At 52.4% G+C, this 22,236-nt stretch overlaps 1 protein-coding gene across 5 annotated transcripts; it reads left to right on the forward strand.

The window, feature by feature from the left end:
- The first annotated feature begins 451 nt into the window (after positions 1–451).
- Positions 452–21,676, forward strand: LBHD2 (LBH domain containing 2). 5 transcript variants are annotated; one of them, XM_059915056.1, is made up of 4 exons: positions 452–761; positions 10,777–10,863; positions 20,358–20,514; positions 21,551–21,676. In XM_059915056.1, the coding sequence occupies exons 1-4, from the start codon at positions 717–719 to the stop codon at positions 21,646–21,648; spliced, it is 387 nt and encodes a 128-aa protein (XP_059771039.1). In that variant the 5' UTR covers positions 452–716; the 3' UTR covers positions 21,649–21,676. The 5 variants fall into 5 exon arrangements, 2 of the variants coding, with proteins under 2 accessions (XP_059771039.1, XP_059771040.1); XM_059915057.1 differs by lacking the exon at positions 452–761 and adding an exon at positions 9,207–9,291; XR_009501025.1 differs by lacking the exons at positions 10,777–10,863; positions 20,358–20,514; positions 21,551–21,676 and adding an exon at positions 5,390–5,887.
- Positions 21,677–22,236: the final 560 nt, after the last annotated feature.

Raw genomic sequence — 22,236 nt, forward strand, 5'->3', positions numbered from 1 at the left:
GGCAGGGGCCTCCATGCCATTCTGCTGCACGCTGAAGCCTGGGGACCATTGGTGGCTGTTTTCCCTCCAGGGCCTCTGCTCTGGTCTGTGGCGGGCACTCACCTCCCTCCTACTCCCCTCAGTCCCCCAGGGCTGAGTGAGAAGGGGAGGGAGTCGGACTGCCGGGCCAGTCCCCGCTTCACCTGACTGAGCCCGAGGGATGATTACACCTGTCAGCAAATTATCCCTCATCTGCTGCAAGGGTATAAGGATCCCCACCTCCCAAGGCTGTGAGGATTAAGTGAGAGAATGCGCAGGGTGGGCACCGAGGGCACTTCACAGCTCACGTCTCCATCACCATGAGAACTGCTAATCTTACCATGGATCTAATCCACCATTCCATCACCCCGTACCCGCTCCCCACACCTCCCCCGGGTGCCACCCGCAGAGCTCAGAGGATAATCTCCCTAAATCGGCCTCCAAGACCCAGGGCTCCAGCCCCCCACTGACTCTCCAGGGTCAGGGAGTCTGGAGGCCTGGCCTCTGCCCGCAGGGCCTGCCGCCTGGGTCGCCCCTTCCAGCAGTTCTTCCGGCCTTTCCCCACCCTCCCACCCAACTAGGGAGCGGTGCAGAGCGCCCGGCCCTGGGGCGCGGGGTTTGGGGGCCTCTGCTCCCGCTGGCGAGGTGCGCCTGGAACGGCGGATGTCGCACTGCGCGCTTGGGGGCCTGGTGAACGGATGCGGGAGAAAATGGTGGCCGCGCGGCTGAAGGACCAGCCGGAGGTAGGGGTGGGGTGGGAGCGGAGGAGACGGGGGCTGCGGGGACCGGGGCAGAGTGTGGCGGGCGTGGGCTGTCCAGGCCTGGGCTGGCGATCTCCTGGCAGCTCCCGGGCGCAGAGGCCGGGCAGGGCCGGGATGCCAGGCCCCACCGCTCAGCCCTGACGCGCGGGGTCACCATCCGCCGGGCCTCCAGGCCGGGAACCCCGCCCCGCCCCGCCCGCAGGCGGGGCTGCAGCCCGGAAGGGCGTCCCGCCCACACCCCGCTCCTGCTCCCCACCGGCCGCCCACCTCGAGTTTGCTCAGGTCGGGCCTTGCCTCGCCAGCCGTCAGGGCTTTGCCCCCAGGCGCGCAGGAGAGTCACGCGGGGGCTTTTAGAGCCCAGCTCCCGAGAATCGGTTAAACGCGAGGGCGCCGGGGAGCGGGCAGTTTCTGCGCCGTCCAAGGGCCTAACATCCATCCCGTCCGTCTGGCAGGGACTCGACGCCCCCGGGGCGGGGGTGGGGGGCTGGGGTGAGGGAGGACTCCGGGGCGCCCCTTGGAAGGCAGGAGGGGCCGGGAAGACTCGAGTCCCAGCTTCACTTCTGCGCTGGGAGCCCTCTCTGAGTCTCAGTGTCTGAGCCCGTATCCGGGACCAGAAGTTAACCGCCCTTGATTCCAGGGCTGCGGTGAGGTCTGGAGGACCCGCGGGGTTGGCCGGGCCCCAGCTGGGGTGTGGCTGGATGGACAGTGTTAAATGGAGGTGCGGTGAGAGGTCTTCCTCCCTACCCCTTCGCGCCCGGTACCCCGAAAACGACAGCCCAGCGCAGTGGTTTGCAGCAGGTCTCACGTGCCCACTCAAACCCGAGCCCCGCCTCTCAGCTCTGTGACCCTGGGCAAGTTCCTCAGCCTCTCTGTGCCGGTGTCCTCCTCTTTAGAATGAGATAATAATATACCATCCTCACAAGGTTTCCAAGATTAAGTGAGCTTGGCAAAGCACCGGACAGTGCCTTGTACACAGGAAGTGCAATGCAGGCTCAGCTAGAATATTGGTGTACTTTCAGAACATTTCAATGCCATACAAACATATATACGCATAAAAGGGCACATGTTTTAAACTTTATGTTTATTACACAAAGGGGCTCAGGACAGGCATTGCTAATTTACCAGCGCGTCTTGGAGAACAATCTGTCCCCACCTCTGTGAACAGGAACTGCAGCTTAGTGGGGCGGCCACGTGGGGCAAGACCTGGGGTGTCTCCGAGGCTGGCCAGCTGGGTTCTGCCCTCTGCTCCTGGCAGTGGGCGCGTCCTCAGGAGGCTTTAGAGATTAAAACTCAGGACCATGAGGGACGTCGCTGGTGGCGCAGTGGTTAAGAATGCTCCTGCCAATGCAGGGGACACGGGTTCGAGCCCTGGTCCGGGAAGATCCCACGTGCCGCGGAGCAACTACGCCCCTGTGCCACAACTACTGAGCCTGCGCTCTAGAACCCGCCAGGCACAACTGCTGAGCCCATGTGCCACAACTACTGAAGCCTGTGCGCCTAGAGCCGGTGCTCCGCAACAGGAGAAGCCACCGCAGTGAGAAGCCCGCGCACCGCAACGAAGAGTAGCCCCCGCTCGCCACAACTAGAGAAAGCCCGCGAGGACAGTGTTAAATGGAGGTGCGGCGAGAGGTCTGCCTCCCTACCCCTTCGCGCCCGGTACCCCAGCCGCAGTTCCACCGAGGAGCAACAAAGACCCAACGCAGCCAATCAATCAAAAATAGAAAAACAACAACAACAACAAAAAACTCAGGACCATGAGCCCTGCCCAGCCCCAGCCTCTCCCTGCGCACATCGGGCAGGGCTGGGGTGAGGCACAGGGAAGGGCAAGCGACAACACTGTCCCCTATGGTAGGCGGAGCGCTGTGGCGGGAATGACCGGGTGGCCTCTGCGGCCGTGGCCTTGGACAGCTCACTTCCCCCCCTGCTGCCTCGGTTAGCTCTGCGGTGGCACCGGCGCTGAATCCCAGCAGCAGCCCCACTTGCCCGCCTCGCTCTCCCTACACCTGGGCTGCCTCTCTCGCTTCCATCCCCACCTGTCCCACGTCACCTGTCCTCCAGGCCGGGGCCCGGCGGAGACAGACACCCCCGCCCCCACCTTCCCCTCTCCGCCCGAGCTGAGCTCCCTGCGCGGGGTGGAGTGGGGGTGGGGTGGGGGTGGGGGTGGGGTGCGAGCGAGCGCCTCGGGCCTCTGAAATGGGGAGCAAGCCCCTTCCTCCCCCAGAGAGCAGGGTGTCCGCGCCGCGCGGGGCGCCTGGCGCCGGTTCCCGTCCGGCTCCGCCTCCCATTCTCGGGCGAGCCCGCTCTCTCCGGGCCCCAGTTTCTCCGGCTGTGCCTGGGGTAGAGGCTGCAGGCGGCGGCGCTGAGCGAGGAAGGAAGGTCAACTGGATTCCCCTTCTCTGGCTCCTGCAACCGGAATCCCCGCCCGAGGGAGGGCCGGAGACCCGGAGAAACAGAGACCGAGAGACGGACTCCGGGCCGCCCACGTCCAAGGGGAGAGCGGGTGTCGGGCCGCGCGCGGCACCTCCTCCACCGCCCGCTCCCACCGTCGGAGGCGGGGCGAGGCTCCCAGGCCAGCCGCCCTCAATCTGCCTTTCCTGGGTCGGGGTTCGCGGGAAGCGAGGAGTGGGCCGGAGGGCCTGGGCGCCCCCGGGCTCCCCGCCCGCGCAGGGTCGCCTCGTCGCCAGCGGGCGCTGGAGGAAGGCGAGCGAGCGGGCGTCGCCCGGACCGGGAGGGGGCGCTCGAGAGAAGCAGTGAACGCCCAGCCCCGACCCCTGGAGCCTCCCGGCCGTCGGCCCGCCCACCCCAGCTGACGCCCTGTCTCAGGACCCCAATCCACCCGGTCCCCGTTTCAGGCTCAGCGCAGCGGCAGTGCAGGTCAAGGAGGGCGGTTCGGGTCTGGGGGCAGGCCCGGGTCCCTCTCCGCTCCCCACTCTGGCCTCACCGGGAGGACAGATTCCCCCAACCTCCAGGATCTGTCCCCGCGCTTGTCCCGGCGCGGCGCTCAGCGTAGGCGGAGCACATCACAGGTCTCAAGGGCTGATGGCAACGCCGGCGGCTCTTGGGGTCCTATAGACGCTGGGAAGGGCGCCGTGCACCTGTGCTCTGCACACCTACTCGCCCGTGCTTTCTGGGTGTGATTCTCTTATTATGGCATTTTAAAAACTCTGAAATCTGATTATTTACATTAGAGAGAAATGTCCAGAAACTTTGTGCAGTCAACCAATCTTTAGGGGCTGGGGATTTAGTGTTGGAGCAAAGGTTGAAAATCCCTGCCTCAGGGCCTTCGTTCTAGCGGGGTAGGGGTGGGATGTTTTCTCCAGCCGGACCTCCCTCTTCCCTCGCTGTCAATCCACCCCCCGGGCCCGTCCACTCCTCCCCTGGGGTCATTTACTTAGGACCCTCCGCCCAGCAGCCCACCAAGGGCAGAGGGACTCCGTTCTGGACCTGCCTCTCACAGAGGATCAGCACGCGAGGACAAAGTATAGGACCAAGGTGCTCACATTCAAATTAACACCTGAATTTCCCTTTGCTCTGCTGTGGCCCTCGCGGGAGTCTGGGGTATTTTACTCTAGAATCACCACAAGAGGGCGCCAAGAGCAAACCTTCCTGGCCCAGAGCCAGGATTCCACCCGCTCTGAGTACCCCCAGCTGGGCGCTGCCCTCACCTCCATTCAAGCTTTGGAGGGTGCGTGTAGGTGAGGGGGCTGGGAAGGGCATAACTCCAGCCTCACCGGGGCCAGGGAACATCAGAGTTGCTTGGTCCTTACTCTTCATTTGGTACTCCATTCTCTTACTCCATTGGCAGGAACACCAAAGCCCAGAGAGGGGCAGGGCTTCCCAACGGCACACAGCAAAGGCTGGGAGCGGCCGGGACACACAGCTCCTGCCTCCAGTTCTGTCCGTCTCCTGTGGAGAAGGGCGCATGGTGGAGGGCAGAAGGGAGGAGGAAAAGCAGAATCGGAGGCTGAAGGCAAAGATCGGCCCCAAGACTGGACTCTGTGGGCTCAGATACAGGCCTCCAGGCCTGTCCTTAAAGATACGCCCCGTCCCCAGCCGCAGCTCCACCATCAGAGCTTTAAGCCTCAAGGGCCTTGAGCACTTCCTGAGAGCCCTATTAGGAGTGAGCGAACCCCAGGAGCCGTGAGGCCCTTGTCAGCTAACATCTTGGTTGAAAGGCAGCACCTTGGGTGACAGCTATCACCCTCTAACAAGTAGGGAGAGAAAATTCTGCCCAAGTGGAAAGGAGGTGGGATGGCCTTTGGGAGGATGGGGTGGTGGGAGGGGCGCGTGCCCGCCCACGCTTCCCTGACACAAGGGTGCCTGGGTGTTGAGAGGGTGCGGTTGCAGCCACAGTGACCGCCCCAGCATTGCCCCTGTCCTGGTCCGGGTACTGTCCAATGAAGAAGTGTATGTATATTGGGGGAGGGGTCCCTTCTCAGAACTTAGCTGAATGGGGTACTTGCCTGCCTAAACACTGCCCCCCAGAGCTCCCCCTTGTCACCAGGAACCCATCATCAGGGACCAGTCCCTTAGCCGGGTACTCCCAGCCTTGCCTCATATCTGCCAACCTCTTTTCCCATTCTCACCTCTTTTCTCACCCACATCATCAGGTCTCCCACGCTGCAGCCACCTTGCCCAGATCAGGCCTCTGCTGATCCTGATGTGATGCCGCCTCCCTGGTCCTCCTCCTTGGAAACTTGTGCAAAGAGCTATGGCCATTCCATGGCTAGAAGATGGAGGCACCAAGATTTGGACGCAGTATGCATTTTGACACTGACACTTCTCTGTCTGGCCTGATTCCCCTTTTTTTTTTTAATTTAAATTTTACTGAAGTATAGTTGATTTACAATGTTGTGTTAATTTCTTCTGTATAGCAAAGTGACCCAGATATATACATATATATAAATTCTTTTTCATATTCTTTTCCATCATGGTCTGTCACAGAATATTGAATATATAATAGTTCCGTGTGCTATACAGTAGGACCTTGTCGTTTATCCATCCTGTATATACTAGCTTGCCTCTGCTAATCCCAAACTCTCATTCCCTCCCTCCCCCCCTCCTTGGCAGCCACAAGTCTGTTCTCTATATCTGTGAGTCTATTTTTGTTTTGTAGATATGTTGATTTGTATTGTATTGTAGATTCCAAATACAAGTGATATCATATGATATTTGTCTTTCTCTGTCTGACTTACTTCGCTTAGTATGATAATCTCTAGGTCCATCCATGTTGCTACAAAGGGCATTATTTCATTCTTTTTAATGGCTGAGTACTATTCCATTCTTTTTAATGGCTGAGTACTATGTACCACATCTTTATCCGTACATCTGTCAATGGACATTTAGGTTGTTTCCATGTCTTTTTTTTTTAATATATTTTTAAAATTTATTTATTTATTATTTTTGGCTGCGTTGGGTCTTTGTTGCTGTGCACGGGCTTTCTCTAGTTGCAGCAAGCGGGGGCTACACTTCATTGCAGTTCGCGGGCTTCTCATTGCAGTGGCTTCTCTTGTTGCGGAGCACGGGCTCTAGGCATGCCGGCTTCAGTAGCTGTGGCTCACGGGCTGTAGAGCGCAAGCTCAGTAGTTGTGGCTCACGGGCTTAGTTGCTCCGTGGCATGTGGGATCTTCCCGGACCAGGGCACGAACCCATGTCCCCTGCATTGGCAGGCGGATTCTTAACCACTATGCCACCAGGGAAGCCCTGTTTCCATGTCTTGGCTATTGTGATGTTTCCCTTTTTTGAACCATCAGACTGAATTCATCAGACTGTGAATATAGATGAGATCTTATTCATTTTGATGATCCCAGAACCCAGCACTAGCACTGAGTAATAAGTGTTTACTATTTATGTTTAATATTAAGATTTATTAATAAATAAATGCTTAGTTTATGAATGAATGGGCAGAAGAATGGTGAGAAGATGGGTGGATGGGTGAATGATGGAGATGGGTGGTGGAAGAAGAGAAGTGAGAATGATTTACTTCTGTTTATGTGTATGGATAACATAAGAATATAAGGAATAGATGAATGCATCTCAGAATGATGGATGGGTAAGTTACTAAGTGAATAGATGGTTGGTGGGGAATGAATGACTGGATGGGAGGTGAATTAATGGATGAGTGATGGATGCAGTGGCAGAATGTGTGTGGTTGGGTGGATGGTGTATAGGTAATGGTTGGATAAGTACTGGAAGGATGGTAGATAGTGGTGCTAGACGGTATATGGTAGGAAGATGGTGGATGCACCTACATAATGGTAGTTAAGTGATGACGAATAGATAAATAGACTGTAGATTGATCGATGGAGGGTGGGTGAATGTGGACACTAAATTGATGGATTGATGGATACTGGAATATCCATAGATAGTGGATGCATTACAGGTGATAGGTGGTGGGTGGTGGATGCTTGTTGGGTGAATGAATCATGGGAGTATGGATGGATGGTGGATAAATAGTAAGTGGACGCTTGTGAAGGATCTAGCTGTAGAGAATGGATGGCAAGATGGTAGATGAATGTGAATAGATATATGATTGATGGATGGATCATCAATGGTGAACAAGTAAATGGTGGCTGGATGGTGCATGAATGGCAAATAAATGGATGGTTGCTAGGTCAATAGATAATGGTTTGTGTACTGTGGAAGTGTAGATGAAAGGTGGATGGTGGACCGATAATGAATGGGTGGATTCTGGATAGACAGATGATGATTAGGTGATGAATGGATGATGGCTAAATGATAAATGGCTACATCTTGGAATATAGATGCATGAAAGGTGAATGGTGGATGGGAAGATGGTAGAGAGATGGTAGATGGATGGTAGGTGGTCAGTGTACTGTAAATGGAGGGTTTAATGTATAGATGGAGGAAGATGGCAAATGGATAGTGAATGGATCATAAATGAATATGGATATTGAATGAATAGTGAATAATGGATGGGGGATGATGCCCTGATAATGACTGGCTGGCTGGTGAATGGATTGTGATGGTGGAGGAGTTACGGTGGATGAATGCTCACTGCTGTCTCTCTACTCTACCCTCAGCACCTAAAATAATGCTTGGTACATAGAGGGCACATAGTAAGTTTTTCTAGAATGGATGAATATGGATGGGTGGTAGATGATACTTGAATGGGTTTTGGATGAATAATGAATTATGGATGATGAATGGATGATAGAGGATATTGTGAGATGGGCAATGAATGGATAGATATGTGTGAATAGGGATAAGAGGTGGGTGAATGGTAGATGGCTAGTGGGTGGGAGATGGTAGATTATGGTTCATGGAAATACGAATGGATTAGGGCAGGGGCATGACTGGTGACTGAATTGTGAATGGGTGAATTGTGGCTGGCTGGCTGGAGGCTAATGGTTAGGTGGTGAATAAATTCAGATAAATAGACAGTAGATGGTAGATTGATGATTCACAGCCAGATATGCGGTGAATGGATAAATCATCAGTAGATGTATAGATAGTTGTTAAATATTGATGGAAAGCTGTTGCATAGTGAATGATGGATATGTAGGTGGTGGATGGATGGATGGTGAATTAATGTTGGACTGAAGGGTAGGTATTTTCATGGTGCACTGATGCTTGGTAAATGGTGGGTGTGGTGGGGAATGGATGGATGCATGGTGGTTGGATGGTGGTTGAATGGTGGCTAGTGAATGGATGGTAACTGGATGGTGGAAGTTAGGTGATGGATTGTGGATGGGACAGATGTTGGTTTATTGATGGAGGGTAATGGATGGTAGGTGGTCGATGTTGGGTGGTGGTTGAATGGTGATTGGGTGGTAGAAGAGACGTGAATAGATGGTGCACGGTAGATGACGGTGGTTGGATAAGTGGATGCTGAATGGTGGTGGATTGTGGATGTTGGATGGACGTTGGATGTTGGATAAATGATGGTGGACGTTAGGTGCCGGATGGTGGAAGGGTGGGGAATTATGTGGATCAGAGCTTAGGCATCTTGGCCTCAGGTGTCAGGCCTATCCACCAGGCTGAATGAGATGATTGTCCCAAGGCTGTTTTGTTCCTTTCGGGGAATGGCATCAGGGGTGAAGAGGGGACTGTTGCAGTGACACACACACACACACACACACACACACGCACACACACATTGGCCCTCACACTTGAGTGTAGTCCTTGTCCTCTTCACTCCCCCTTCCAATTGGAGGGCGTCCTCTAGGTATCTGGCCTCCCCGAATTCTGCCCCCTGAATTCCTGCACCTCAAACTTGAGGCTGGGAGCCTCAAGTGACCAGGATCGGGTTCTGGGGGATGCGGTCTCGTCAAAGGGAGGATGAGGCCGGGGTGCTACCTGGGAGCTGGAGCTGGGAGGGGCGGTAGCCGGTAGCCGAGGGGCGTGAGTGTGAATGAAGGGCCGGGCGAGGGAGAGCCTGTGGGCGGAGAGCGCCGGGGAGGAAGGGAGGGAGCGAGCCAAGGAGGGCGAACGGGGCGAGCAGCTCCAAGCCTGGCGTGGCAGCCCCGGCGCGAGCATCCAGAGCGGGCGGGTGAGTGTGAGTGAGGCACAAGGGGCGCCCCTCCTCACCCTTGTCCCGGGCCGGGCCCCGCGGGGAGCCCGGGCGGCCAGGCGCGGCGTGGGTGGGAGAGGAGGAAGGGGCGAGTGGGGGGGTTTGAGTCGGAGCTCCCTGGAGAAGGGGAGGGTGTGGGGACCACAGTCAGCCCTTGGCTGCTAGGCGCTGGGCTTTGGGCAAGAGCAGTATCTCTGGGGGCTGTGCGCGGCCATACCTGGCCCTACACACCTGGCAGCTGAGGGAGGTGTGGGTGGCGGGAGCCTTAGGTGTGCGGATGCCCCACTGGCACTGGCCCCTGGCACCGGGCCGCGGGGTGGCAGCCCTCAGGCATTTGCTGGCTGCCTGCTTGCCCCCTTGGCTCTATCACCTGTCTCTACCAGCCCTCCTTTCTCCTTCTCCATCCGCATAATCTCTCTGGGTCTGTCTTCTCTCTGTATCTCTCTTTCTCCAGTTCTATCAGCTCTGCGTTGTCTCTGTGGCCAGTGGGTTTTTCCTGCCTGTCACTCTGGCTCTTTCTGGCATCTGTCTGAATCTCTGAGTCCACTTTCCTGGTCTCTGTCCTGGCTCCCGGGCTCTAGTTGAGGTTCTGGGGTCCTGGGATGGGATCCCCCATGAAGGGCTCCTCTGGAGGGACTGATCTGGGAGCATCAGCCCGGGGGGAGGGGCTTTCACAAGCTCTGGGATTGGGTGGAGGCTCAGGTGGGTATGCCCTGGAATGCCCACTGCAGTGTGTGGTCCCCTCGCAGCCTTCCCTGGGTCCCAGTGGGACTTCAGCTGACCTAAGCTGGGTGCTGGGTGAAAGAAACCTCGTTTCCCAGAAAGGCAGCCTTCCCGTTTTGCTGGGTGGGCGCAGGATCCCCCCCCCCCCCACAACCAGCAGGGCATCACAAGCATTCCAGCCTGCCAGTCAGTGCCCTCCCTCCCAGCACTCCTGCCCCTTGCACGTGGCCCCTGCTGTCCCCCCAGCCAGCACCCAACTAGGTGTCTGCCTGCCAGAGCCCGCCCCCATTTCTGCCTCTGGCCTAGTGCAGGTGGAGAGTCTGAGGCTGGTGCCCACGAGTCCTGGCAGGACCTCTCTTCCCAGAGCCCCTGCTGTGTGGTCTCTGGCGGGGCTCCCTTGCCCTTGTGCCTGGCCCGAGTGGGGTGGCCACATGCAGGCAGGAGGTCAGTTTCCCTTCGCCTTGGGTGTGTAGGGTGTCTGTTCTCAGGGAGGAACTGGGCACTCCTGCCACCGCCCCACTGCAGCCTGGGCACACTGTGTGGGACCTGTCCCTCGGCGCCCCCTCTGAGGGTGGGCTCAGGCAGGGAGCAGCAGTGAGAGAGGTCCAGCCTGGGCTGTGGGTGCTGGGCCTGGGGTGGGGCGGGTGTGGGCTGGAGTCGTCTGAAGCTTCCGGGAGGAGGGTGGGATCGAGCATCTGGCCCACAGCAGACACCACGTTTCTGCTCCTTGTCTCTGAGCAGCCCAACAGTGGCAGCAGCATGAGTGCCCCCCAGCCCGCCGTGCCAGAGCTGAGCCCAGCTGAGGAGGCTGGAGGCCTGGCAGGAAAGGTATGCAGTTGGGACCCTGCGGTCTGCCACCCTGGAGCCCTGGCCTGCGACTCAGCGCATGCCTCAGTTTACCCATCTGGGTGGGGGAAGCGGTTCTCCTCTACGGGGGTCTGATCTGCAAAGCAGACCTTGGGACCCCAGGGCTTGCGCCCAAGACAGTCTGCTCTCCGCCAGGTGAGGCCATGCCAGGGTCCCCTGCCCTTAGCGCTACTTTTCCGGGGGGTATTGATGGAGCTGAAAAGTGAGGTCCCTGCCTAAGGGGTGCCGTCCTGATATCCTAAGTGCTGGAGTTGTGTGGTGGCCCCCAAGCTGTAAGCTTATTCAGCTTTCTGCTTTGCGGAGAACTGCTTGTCTCTTTCTTGGTATGCACTCCTGACGCTGCGGTATTGAGCGTAAAAAAGGAAAATGGCTTGCGGCCAGTTTCGTTCCAGGTGCCTGCTCTGGATCTAAGAGCCCCTGGTTGTTCCCCAGAAGGACGTGCTGCCCTGAGGGGGAAGTCTGTATCTCCAAAGAATGGCCCATAAGGCATGCTGACGCATAGATAGTGATGCATAGATAGTGATGCATAGATAGTGATGCATGGATAGTGATGCATAGATAATGGCGCATAGATAATGGCGCATAGATAATGGCGCATAGATAGTGGCGACAGAATTATGTGGAAATACAAGGTTTGCTGATTTGTTGTCTGGTATTCGTTCCATACTAAACCTATATATACATTCATGCTCTTTGAATAAACTAGCCTTGCAACCATCAGTTGTCTTGGCCCTTCTGACCCCATACTGGTGCTTTTCAGTTCCTTACCCCTCACCGCCAGGAACTTCTAGCTTTCTGCAGCCGGTCTGCGGCAAGTGGCGCCCGAACAGGGACCTGAGTGCGTGAGGCATTTCGGAAGATTTCAGGTAAGTAGAACTCTCGAGTGAGATAGTGTGGCCACAAGAAATAATTTCGTTTTTAGGACGGTAACTCGAGAAAGAGTCAGAAGTAAAATAATATGGGACAAAAGGGCTCTAAGGAGCGTGATTTATTTGCTCAGGTTTTGCTTTCAATGTTAAAAGCCCGTGGAACTAAGGTAACTACCTCACAACTTCTGGAATTTTTGCAATTAGTATATGATGCTTGTCCTTGGTTCCCTGAAGGAGGATCAGTGGACTTAGCAATTTGGACTCGTGTAGGAGATGAATTATCTAAATATCATGAAGCTCATGGACCATCTTCTGTTTCAGTTTCCATTTTTAGCTTGTGGAATTTAATAAGAGATTATTTTAATCCAATTTATGATTCAGTTCCAAAATTAACAGCTAAATCTGTAGAACATATTGCTGCAGTAGATACTGCTCCTCCGTTGCCACCGAGGATAAAAAGTGTTAATTCACTTGATGATGATGACTTTTCTTTTGATTTAGAGGGTGAAGAAGCCAAATATGAGGCTGAAAAATATCCTGATGAAAATATTCTTCCGCGGTTACAGCAATTACATGTCTCTGTCCCTATCCCTCCTAAGCTTAGTCCTTTACAACAAGCAGTACAGGGAGCTCTTAATAGAGGGGAGGATCCTTTATTCTGCTGCCCGGTGGTGGAACGACCCAATCCTCAAAATCCACAACAAAATAATCGGGAATATCAGCCTCTCTCCTTTAAGGTTTTGAAAGATTTAAAAGCAGCCTGTGCACAATATGGGCCTACAGCCCCTTTCACTATTACTATGTTGGATACTATTGCAACAGAAGCATTGCCTCCAGCAGACTGGAAATCTATTGCTCGTGCTTGTCTCACTGGTGGCGACTATTTACTTTGGAAATCAGAATATTATGAAAAGGCTGCTGAACAAGCTGAAAGAAATACTGCACATAATGTGCTAGTAAATTATGAGATGTTGATTGGTGAAGGACAACATCAGTTATTACAGGATCAATTAGCTTTCCCTTTTGTGGCTTATGCTCAGATCAATCATATAGCTCTACATGCATGGAAACATTTACCTGCCTCCACTAGGACTGAAGACCTTGCTAAAATAAGGCAAGGGGCAGATGAACCTTATGCTGATTTTGTGGCTAGATTATTACAGGCTGTTAATAGAATTATTTCTGATGGTCCTTCTGGAGCAATTATCGTCAAACAATTGGCTTTCGAAAATGCTAATAATATTTGTCAAGCAGCTATACGTCCATGGAAAAGGAAAGGAAATTTAGAGGATTATATTCGAGTTTGTTCTGATATTGGATCATCTTACTTACAGGGAGCAACTATAGCTGCAGCCCTAACTAAGGCAGGATTTGGGCCAAATGCTAAAAGTAAAAACTGTTTTAAATGTGGGAAGCCAGGTCATTTTGCAAAAAATTGTACTGTTGATACTCCTAATATGCCTATCGTAAGTTCTGTGCCTCAAGGTAAATCTCCTCCTCCCACAATTTGTCCCCGATGCAAAAGAGGACGGCATTGGGCTAAAGAATGTCGATCAGTGACTCATAAAGATGGAACTCCCTTGTCGGGAAACTTCCGGAGGGGCCTGCTCCGGCCCCATCAAACAATTGGAGCAATGTCAATAATCCCCTCACAACCTGCTCCACCGCCTCCAGCTCAGACCTTTGTTCCTCAGGGAATGGAATCTCCTCCCTTCAAAGGGCCACGCCAAATAGTGCAGGACTGGACCTCTGTGCCTCCACCCAATTCTTATTAACCTCGGATATGGGACCCCAAGCCCTTCCTACGGGAACTTTTGGGCCTTTACCCCAGGGAACGGTTGGTATAATCCTTGGAAGAAGTAGTATGTCTATGAAAGGCTTAACTATTATTCCTGGGGTGATTGATGCTGATTATGAAGGGGAATTAAAGGTTATGGTTCAAACATCAAAAGGATCTTTTCTTATCACACCCGGTATGCGAATAGCTCAGCTTCTATTAATTCCATACATACCAGAAGGAAAAATTTTACAACATAACAAAAGAGGAACTGGGGCTTTCGGTTCCTCTGATGCAGTTTATTGGATTCAACAAATTGGTAGGGAAAGACCACAATTGGTATTAAAAATAAATGGAAGGCCTTTTTCTGGGTTATTAGATACTGGTGCTGATGTTTCTGTTATTTCGTTTATACATTGGCCAAAAAATTGGCCCGTGCACCAAACCATTACACAGTTGCAAGGTATTGGCCAATCTAATTCTCCACAACAAAGTTCGCAATACCTACATTGGCAGGATGCTGAAGGTAATCAAGGAATATTCAAACCCTACGTATTGCCCGGATTGCCAGTTAACCTTTGGGGAAGAGATATATTACAACAAATGGGAATCCTATTGCTTAGTCCCAACCCTACTGTAACTAATATATTGTTAAATCAAGGGTATGATCCTAGGAATGGTTTGGGAAAAAATCAACAGGGAAATAAAGTACCCTTACAGACTGATAATAAACGGGATAAAACAGGCTTGGGTTTTTTCTAGGGGCCTTGGATTCTCCTCCACCACATGCTGACCCTATAACTTGGATTTCTGATAATCCTGTCTGGGTGGACCAATGGCCCCTTTCTAAGGAGAAATTAATGGCGGCTCATAATATAATTAATGAACAGCTTGCTTTGGGCAGACTAGAAAAGTCTAATAGCCCTTGGAATACTCCTATATTTGTTATAAAGAAAAAATCGGGAAAATATCGTTTATTGCAAGATTTACGTGCTGTTAATCAAACTATGGTAATTATGGGAGCTCTGCAACCAGGTTTGCCTTCTCCTGCAGCCATACCTAAAAATTATATGATTATTATTATTGATCTTAAGGATTGCTTTTTTACTATTCCTCTATTTCCGGCTGATAAGTTGCGATTTGCTTTTAGCTTACCCTCTTTAAATTTTACAGAACCTATGCAACGTTATCAATGGAAAATGCTGCCTCAGGGTATGGCTAATAGTCCTACTTTATGTCAACAGTTTGTAGCTCAAGTTATTGCCCCTGTTCGTAAACAGTTTCCTCAGATATATTTTATTCATTATATGGATGACTTATTACTTGCTTATTCTGATAAACATATTTTACTTAAGGCTTATAATTCCCTTCAAAGTCATTTGTCACGATCAGGACTAGTCATTGCTGCTGACAAAGTACAGATGAACCCACCTTTCTCATATCTTGGTAAGTATATCACAAATTATAATATTACACCTCAGAAGATAGAGATACGGACTGACGTTCTTAAAACTTTAAATGATTTTCAAAAGTTATTAGGAGATATTAATTGGCTGCGACCTTCTTTAAAATTAACTACGGGTCAGTTACAGCCTCTTTTTAATATCCTAAAGGGAAGTCCTGATCCTTCTTCCCCTCGTATTTTAACTTCTGAAGCTCAACAAGCACTCAAGCTTGTAAACAAAGCAATACAATCTGCTCAGCTAACTAGAATTGAGCCTTCTTTACCTATACTATTAATAATCTGTGCTACGTCACATACCCCTACCGCCTTATTATGGCAAGAAACAGGAATTCTTGAATGGATTCATTGAAAAATACGCCTAATAAAGTCATTACACCTTATTATGAGTTAATAGCAACCCTTGTTCAATTGGGTCGTAGAAGAAATATTCAGTTGGTAGGATATGAACCAAATTCTATTATTATACCTTATACTACTTATCAATATTCTTGGCTATTATTTGTCTCTGATTTTTGGGCTCTTGCTTTTGCTGGATATTCAGGAATTATTGATAATCATTATCCTTCTAATAAGCTCCTTCGTTTTGCTACTCAACATCTATTTATTTTTCCTAAAACTATCTGTTCAACTCCTATTCTCAATGCCCCAAATGTTTTTACTGATGGTTCTGCCAATGGCATCGCTGTGGTTATTTCTGATGACTTACTTCATAAAGAACAAACAGATCATACCTCTGCCCAACGAGTCGAATTACATGCGATTTCCTTGGCTTTTCAAATCTTTTCACATTGTTCTTTTAATCTCTATACAGATAGCCATTATTTGGTTACTATTTTGCGTAACATAGAAACTGCTATAATTGGCAATACTGTTGATTCTCAATTGTTTCAGACTTTCTTTCAACTACAAAAGATTATTCGTCAGCATGAGTTTCCTGTAGCCATATTACATATTCGAGCCCATTCAGGTCTCCCTGGCCCATTGTCTTTGGGAAATCAATTGGCTGACGAAAATACAAAGATTATAGGCTTAAGTTTATCTCAACCTCAGGATCTTGCTACTCAATCACATAATTTACATCATCAATCTGCTGCTATGCTTCAAAAACAATTCTCTATTTCTAGAGAAACAGCCCGATACATTGTTAAGTCCTGCTCTAAATGTTTACCCCACCTTCCTGTTCCACAATTTGGAGTCAATCCTCGGGGTTTACTCCCTCATCATCTTTGGCAAATGGATGTTACTCATATTCCCTCTTTTGGTAAATTACAATTTGTTCATGTAACTGTTGATACTTACTCTAATTTTATATGTGCTACGCCTTTGGCTGGGGAATCTACTAAATATGTAATTACTCATTTATTTCATTGTTTTGCATCTATGGGAATTCCTAAAGCTTTAAAAACAGATAATGCTCCAGGATATACGAGTAAAGCTTTTGCCAATTTTTGTGCAACTTTCCATATTTCACATAAAACAGGCATTCCCTACAATCCTCAGGGTCAAGGTATTGTAGAACGTGCCAACCAACAATTAAAAATTACATTACAAAAAATAAAAAAGGGGGAATATGATAGATCTCCTCAGATTATGCTTAATCATGCTTTATTTATTTTAAATTTTTTAACTTTAGATGCATTTAGTCACACGCCTTATGAACGATTGTTTACAGGTCTTTCTGGAACCCCTCCTGAAAAAGCGCTTGTTAAATGGAAAGATCCCATGACTAACCTTTGGCATGGACCAGACCCTGTTTTAGTATGGGGCCGAGGCCATGTTTGTGTTTTCCCTAGGGAGGCAGACTCTCCGCGGTGGCTCCCGGAGCGCTTGGTTCGACATTATCATGCCATCACCAATAAACACCCTGACTCGAAGAATGCGTCGCCTGAGGCTCTCGCAATCGACCACAGCACACCCCAACCGGTTCCCCCGGCGGACGAGAAGAATGCGGCGACGGAGTAGGAGAGAACTTGTCAGGGAGGCGAGGGGAGATCGAAATCAAATTACTTGACTGTTCCTAGACGAGAAGATTTATCCACCTTTGTATTTTGGTATAAGGATAACGTTCCCATTCACATGAATGCTAGAGTAACTAAGCTTGCTTCTAATACTTCGTTGGATCATTCTCTATGCATATATCGCTTGAGGATTGAAGATACTGGACATTATTTGTGTATTGAAACTACCATAGGTAATCAAGGGACGTTATTAGCTGGACATCAAATTACGGTCGTAAAGACTGTCACAGGACTACAATTTCCTGCTTTTATGGCTTCTGAATTCCCGCAGTTTGATTTTCCTGTTTGTAATGATACATGGACTAAAGCCTCTGTCTGGTGTACTTTAGATTATGATAATGGCACCATACTAGTTTCTTCTGTCCCCGTTAATAATAACAGCCTTGTTTTTTACAAACAATGGGAATTCTGGAAACTTGCCTTATCCTTTTCTTATAGACCGGTGATTACTTGCGTCGCTCCTCCTTATGCTTTATTGATTGGAGATTTAATTGTAGAAAACACTATGAATCCTATGGGTTATAATATTACTTGTGTTAATTGTATCTTTAGTAGTTGTGTTTTGCCCGTTAAAGGATCTGCATCTGTTATGATTATGAAGCAACCTTCTTATATAATGTTACCTGTTAATTTGTCTGAACCATGGTATCATAACACTGGCATGCAAGCCTGGCTGGAACTGACTGAAGCATTAAAACGACCAAAGAGATTTATAGGTGTTCTAATATGTGCAATCCTAGCCTTAGCAGCTTTAACTGCTACTGCGGCCACTGCTGGGATTGCTCTTTCACAAACTATTCACCAGGCTCATTATGTTAATCAGTTATCTAAAAATACTAGTGTAGCATTAGCCCTACAAAGTCATATTGATACCCAACTAAAAACGGAAGTAGATGAATTAAAAAATGTTCTAATAGGAATAGGGGATCAAGTTATGGCTTTAAAATTAAAAATGCGTTTGATTTGTCATGCCAAATATACCTGGATTTGTGTAACTCAACATTTATATAATGATTCACAATGGGATTGGGAAAAAGTAAAAATGCATATATTAAGTGTATGGACTGATGGACACATTAGCCTTGATATTCAAAAGTTAAATGCCGAAATACAAGCTATTCAAGAGGCCCACCTGGACGAAGATGGACCCCAGAATTTGATTCAAGGATTATTAGATCAACTACAAGGGCTAAATCCGATACAATGGATTCATGGAGGGCTCTCAGGCCTGATATCAATTGGTGTACTACTTTTATTGGTGATCGGTTTATTACCTTGTATTGTTAGATTTGTAATGGGGCGCTTCGCTATCTTGCGTCAGGATGTTCATGGCTTAAAACTACATTATCAAGCTTTAAAAAATAATAAAAAAGGGGGAAATGTGGTGGCCCCCAAGCTGTAAGCTTATTCAGCTTTCTGCTTTGCGGAGAACTGCTTGTCTCTTTCTTGGTATGCACTCCTGACGCTGCGGTATTGAGCGTAAAAAAGGAAAATGGCTTGCGGCCAGTTTCGTTCCAGGTGCCTGCTCTGGATCTAAGAGCCCCTGGTTGTTCCCCAGAAGAAGGACGTGCTGCCCTGAGGGGGAAGTCTGTATCTCCAAAGAATGGCCCATAAGGCATGCTGACGCATAGATAGTGGCGCATAGATAGTGGCGCATAGATAGTGGCGCATAGATAGTGGCGCATAGATAGTGGCGCATAGATAGTGGCGCATAGATAGTGGCGCATAGATAGTGGCGCATAGATAGTGGCGCATAGATAGTGGCGCATAGATAGTGGCGCATAGATAGTGGCGCATAGATAGTGGCGCATAGATAGTGGCGACAGAATTATGTGGAAATACAAGGTTTGCTGATTTGTTGTCTGGTATTCGTTCCATACTAAACCTATATATACATTCATGCTCTTTGAATAAACTAGCCTTGCAACCATCAGTTGTCTTGGCCCTTCTGACCCCATACTGGTGCTTTTCAGTTCCTTACCCCTCACCGCCAGGAACTTCTAGCTTTCTGCAGCCGGTCTGCGGCAGAGTTGGGCTCTTCTCATTGTTGGGGGCAGTGGGACCAGAGTGGGGGGACCAGGCCAGAGCTGCACGAGGGCCAGTCTGGAGCCTGGGCTTGCCCTCCTGGTGGGGCGGACGAGGAGGGTGGACACCAAACTCCCCGGGCCCGGATCGCCTTCCCCCACTGTCTGGGCAGAGGAGCGTCCCTGGGTGGGGACCAGCAGGGTTTCCTGGAGGAGGGCAGGAAGGAGAATGGCGGGGTGGGATGGGGGGAGAGGGATTGCCAGAGGGGGAAGGAGCCCTTGGGCTGGCAAGGCCAGCTGGAGGTCCAGTCGTTGGGCCATGCTGGGGTCCCTGCTCTGTTGTCACTCCGATTCCGCAGATGTCCCAGCCTAGTGACGCCTGTTTTCACACTTAAGGGTCACCTGTGGTACTTTGTTAAAATGCTGTTTCCTGGGCCCCCACCCAGCTAGTGCATTTAAACACATGTTCAGATGGTTCTGCTGGGGGGACTTAGGGCCATTTAGCAAAGTCCTGCCAGCTGTGTGCCTGCCCTTCCTCGATGCACCTTTGGGGGAAGGCAGACACGCACCAAGCAGCTCTCCTTCTGGGTAAAAGGTGGTGGTGGGGGGGCGGGTGGGGAGTTCCAGGAAGGGGACCAGCCTAGGCAAACGCACGGAGGTGGGTTGGTACAGGGAAGTCAGGGCTGCTACGGCGTCAGCGCCGGGCTGGAGGCCTGTGCAGCGGCACTGGTGGCTGGGGCCTCTACCTTGGAAGGCCTTGAATGGGAGGCGGAGATGCTGAGGGCACCAGGAGAGCTTGGGGAGGCAGCCCCCGCACGGCTCCTGTGGGCACTGAACAATGAGCCTGGAGCAAGTCACTCAGGTTGCCATGGCAACAGCTTCCCAGCTCCTCCTCCGAGGAGGCCAAGGTCCCAGTAGGAAAGACCCCAGGAAGGGGCTTTGCAGGATACTCGAGACAGCTGGGGATGCACAAAAGCCCTGAGCTCGCTCACCATGTGACCTTGGCCTTCTGGTCCCAGGCTGCTGTTTGTGAAATGGGCCTAAGGGTTCAGCCCAGGTGGGTCCTGTGTTGCCCCAGGGAGAGCCCGCAATCCCAGGTGCTGAGTGCCCCAGCTCCAGCGGTGGGATGGGGGAGGGGCTGGACCCTCTGGGGGATGTGCACGTATGCACGTGCTCACCTGGCCCTGAAGACTGGGAGGGATGGGCCCCCGACTCTCCCAGTGGACAGTGCAGGACAGGGGTGGCAGGGAGTGGGGAGCCCAGGCCTGGCGTTGCCTTGACCCCCGCCCACCCTCCCTGCAGGCCATGGTGGGTGCCAGGGAGAAGGGCCCTCGGATGGGCCAGCGGCTGCCCTCAATCGTGGTGGAGCCCAGCGAGGCGGGTGCCGTGGAGAGTGGGGAGCTGCGTTGGCCTCCGGAGGGCGCCCAGAGGGGGTCCGCCCAGAGCCAGGCTGCTGCCGGTGAGTGAGGCGCTGCCTGTAGGGGTCCCGAGAGGAGTCAGGGCCCGGGTCCTCCACCCTCCAGCCTGCTCGCACCGTCCATCTGCCCGCCCTGTGAGCTTCTGCTCGGCGCTCAGGCGCTGCCTGGCCTGCCCCTCTCCCTGTCGCCGTCCCCCTCCCATCGGCACACGAGGTCCCCTCATCCACTGTTGTGGCCCCTGGCCTGGCACACAGGTACGCGTCGGTTCTCCCTCCTCACCACCCGGTCCCGCCTCCTCTCCCCTCGCCCTCACGATTCATTACCTTTGGGACAAGCATGCATTGCCCACCAGGGCCTGGACGGGGTAAGGGTATGGGTGCGAGGCGGGAGAGATGGGTCAGCCTGGTGGGAGGTGCCTGTCTTGGCGTGGGTGCCCTGGTTAAAGGCCGAGGGGCTGCCAGAGCCAGGGAATCTTCTGGGAGGGGGATGTGGGCAGGAGAGGGGTCAGCCAGGAGCCAGGTCTGCAGGCTGGGCAGTGAGGGCCTCTGTGGAGGGTGCATGAGGGGTGAGTTGTGCCCTGGGCAGCTCTGTCCCCTGGAGACCCCTGGGGGTCTGTCCCAGGGAATTCAGCCTTGGCCGGGGCTGCTTGACACCCTGCCGGCCGGTTCCTCCTCCCCAGAGGTCAGCTCCTCCCCCACCCCCGCTGCGGCCCTCGCTGGTCCGAAGGCCCCTTGCAGCTTGGGCCCAGAAGGAGCCTGTCCATGCCATAACGCCCACCTCTCCCCAGACTCCCCTCAACCTCTGTCGAGTCTGTCCAGGGTCCACCCCTTGGGTAACTGGTGACACGCGGGCTCTGGGGAGGTCCCCGGGCCTCCTCCCAATCTCTGGTGGCCACGCCAGGGGCGGGGGTGCTCTCGCTCCCAGAGACCGGCCTCCTCCCTCTCTCACTGAGAACCGCGCACCCAGCACCTCCTCCCCCACTTCACCCGCGGGTGCCTGCCCCGCCCTCGCACGTTTCCTTGCAGACCTGTCAGAAATTCATCACCCATCAACATGGAGGCCCTTGTGTTTCTGCAGCCTCCTCACCGCATCTGCCGGGAGCACCAGGGAACGTCCCAGACGACACTGGCAACAAGTGTGCCAGCTCTGAGGACCAGTGCCCCTGCACCCAGTGATGGGACAAGGACATGGCCAGATTCTGCTATCCCTGGGCTCTGACAGCTGAGAGGGCCTCAGCCCCAGAGCGGCTGGGCTGATGCTGAGAGAGGCCTGGGCCTGCCCGGGCGCCCAGTAGGCAGAGCCGAGCTACCACCTCCTGCCTCACCAGCTCCGCCAGCACTGCAAGCCCCTGCCCTCTCCCGTCCACAGCCCAGGGTCCGGATCACACCCCTCCTTGTTCTCTGGTTGGAAGCAGAAATAAAGGCTCTTCCTGGTGGTCAGGGGGCGCGCTTGGTGGGGATTCGAGGAGCTGAGGACAATTCTGGTTCTGCCAGTGGCCTTCCAGGCAAGGGCCTCTGTCCAGAGCCCATGCTGACCAGACCAGAGTGCCCAGTGAGTGACCCCTGGGTGTTCCACACTGGGGGTGAGGGTGGTTGGCAGGGCTGTCGTGTTCGCTGCTCTGGCGCCCTGCCTAGGGCCCTCTGCTCTGCTCGGCCTCAGCTGAGGCTGTTCAAGGCAAGACCAGCTTCCTCTCGGTGGCCTCCCCCCCTCCTTGGGGCCTCCAGCCCTGGCTGGACCCCAAGGCAGGACTTCTCCTGTCACCC

The sequence above is a fragment of the Balaenoptera ricei genome, chromosome 2, assembly GCF_028023285.1.
Source record: "Balaenoptera ricei isolate mBalRic1 chromosome 2, mBalRic1.hap2, whole genome shotgun sequence".
Classification (NCBI taxonomy): Eukaryota; Metazoa; Chordata; class Mammalia; order Artiodactyla; family Balaenopteridae; genus Balaenoptera; species Balaenoptera ricei.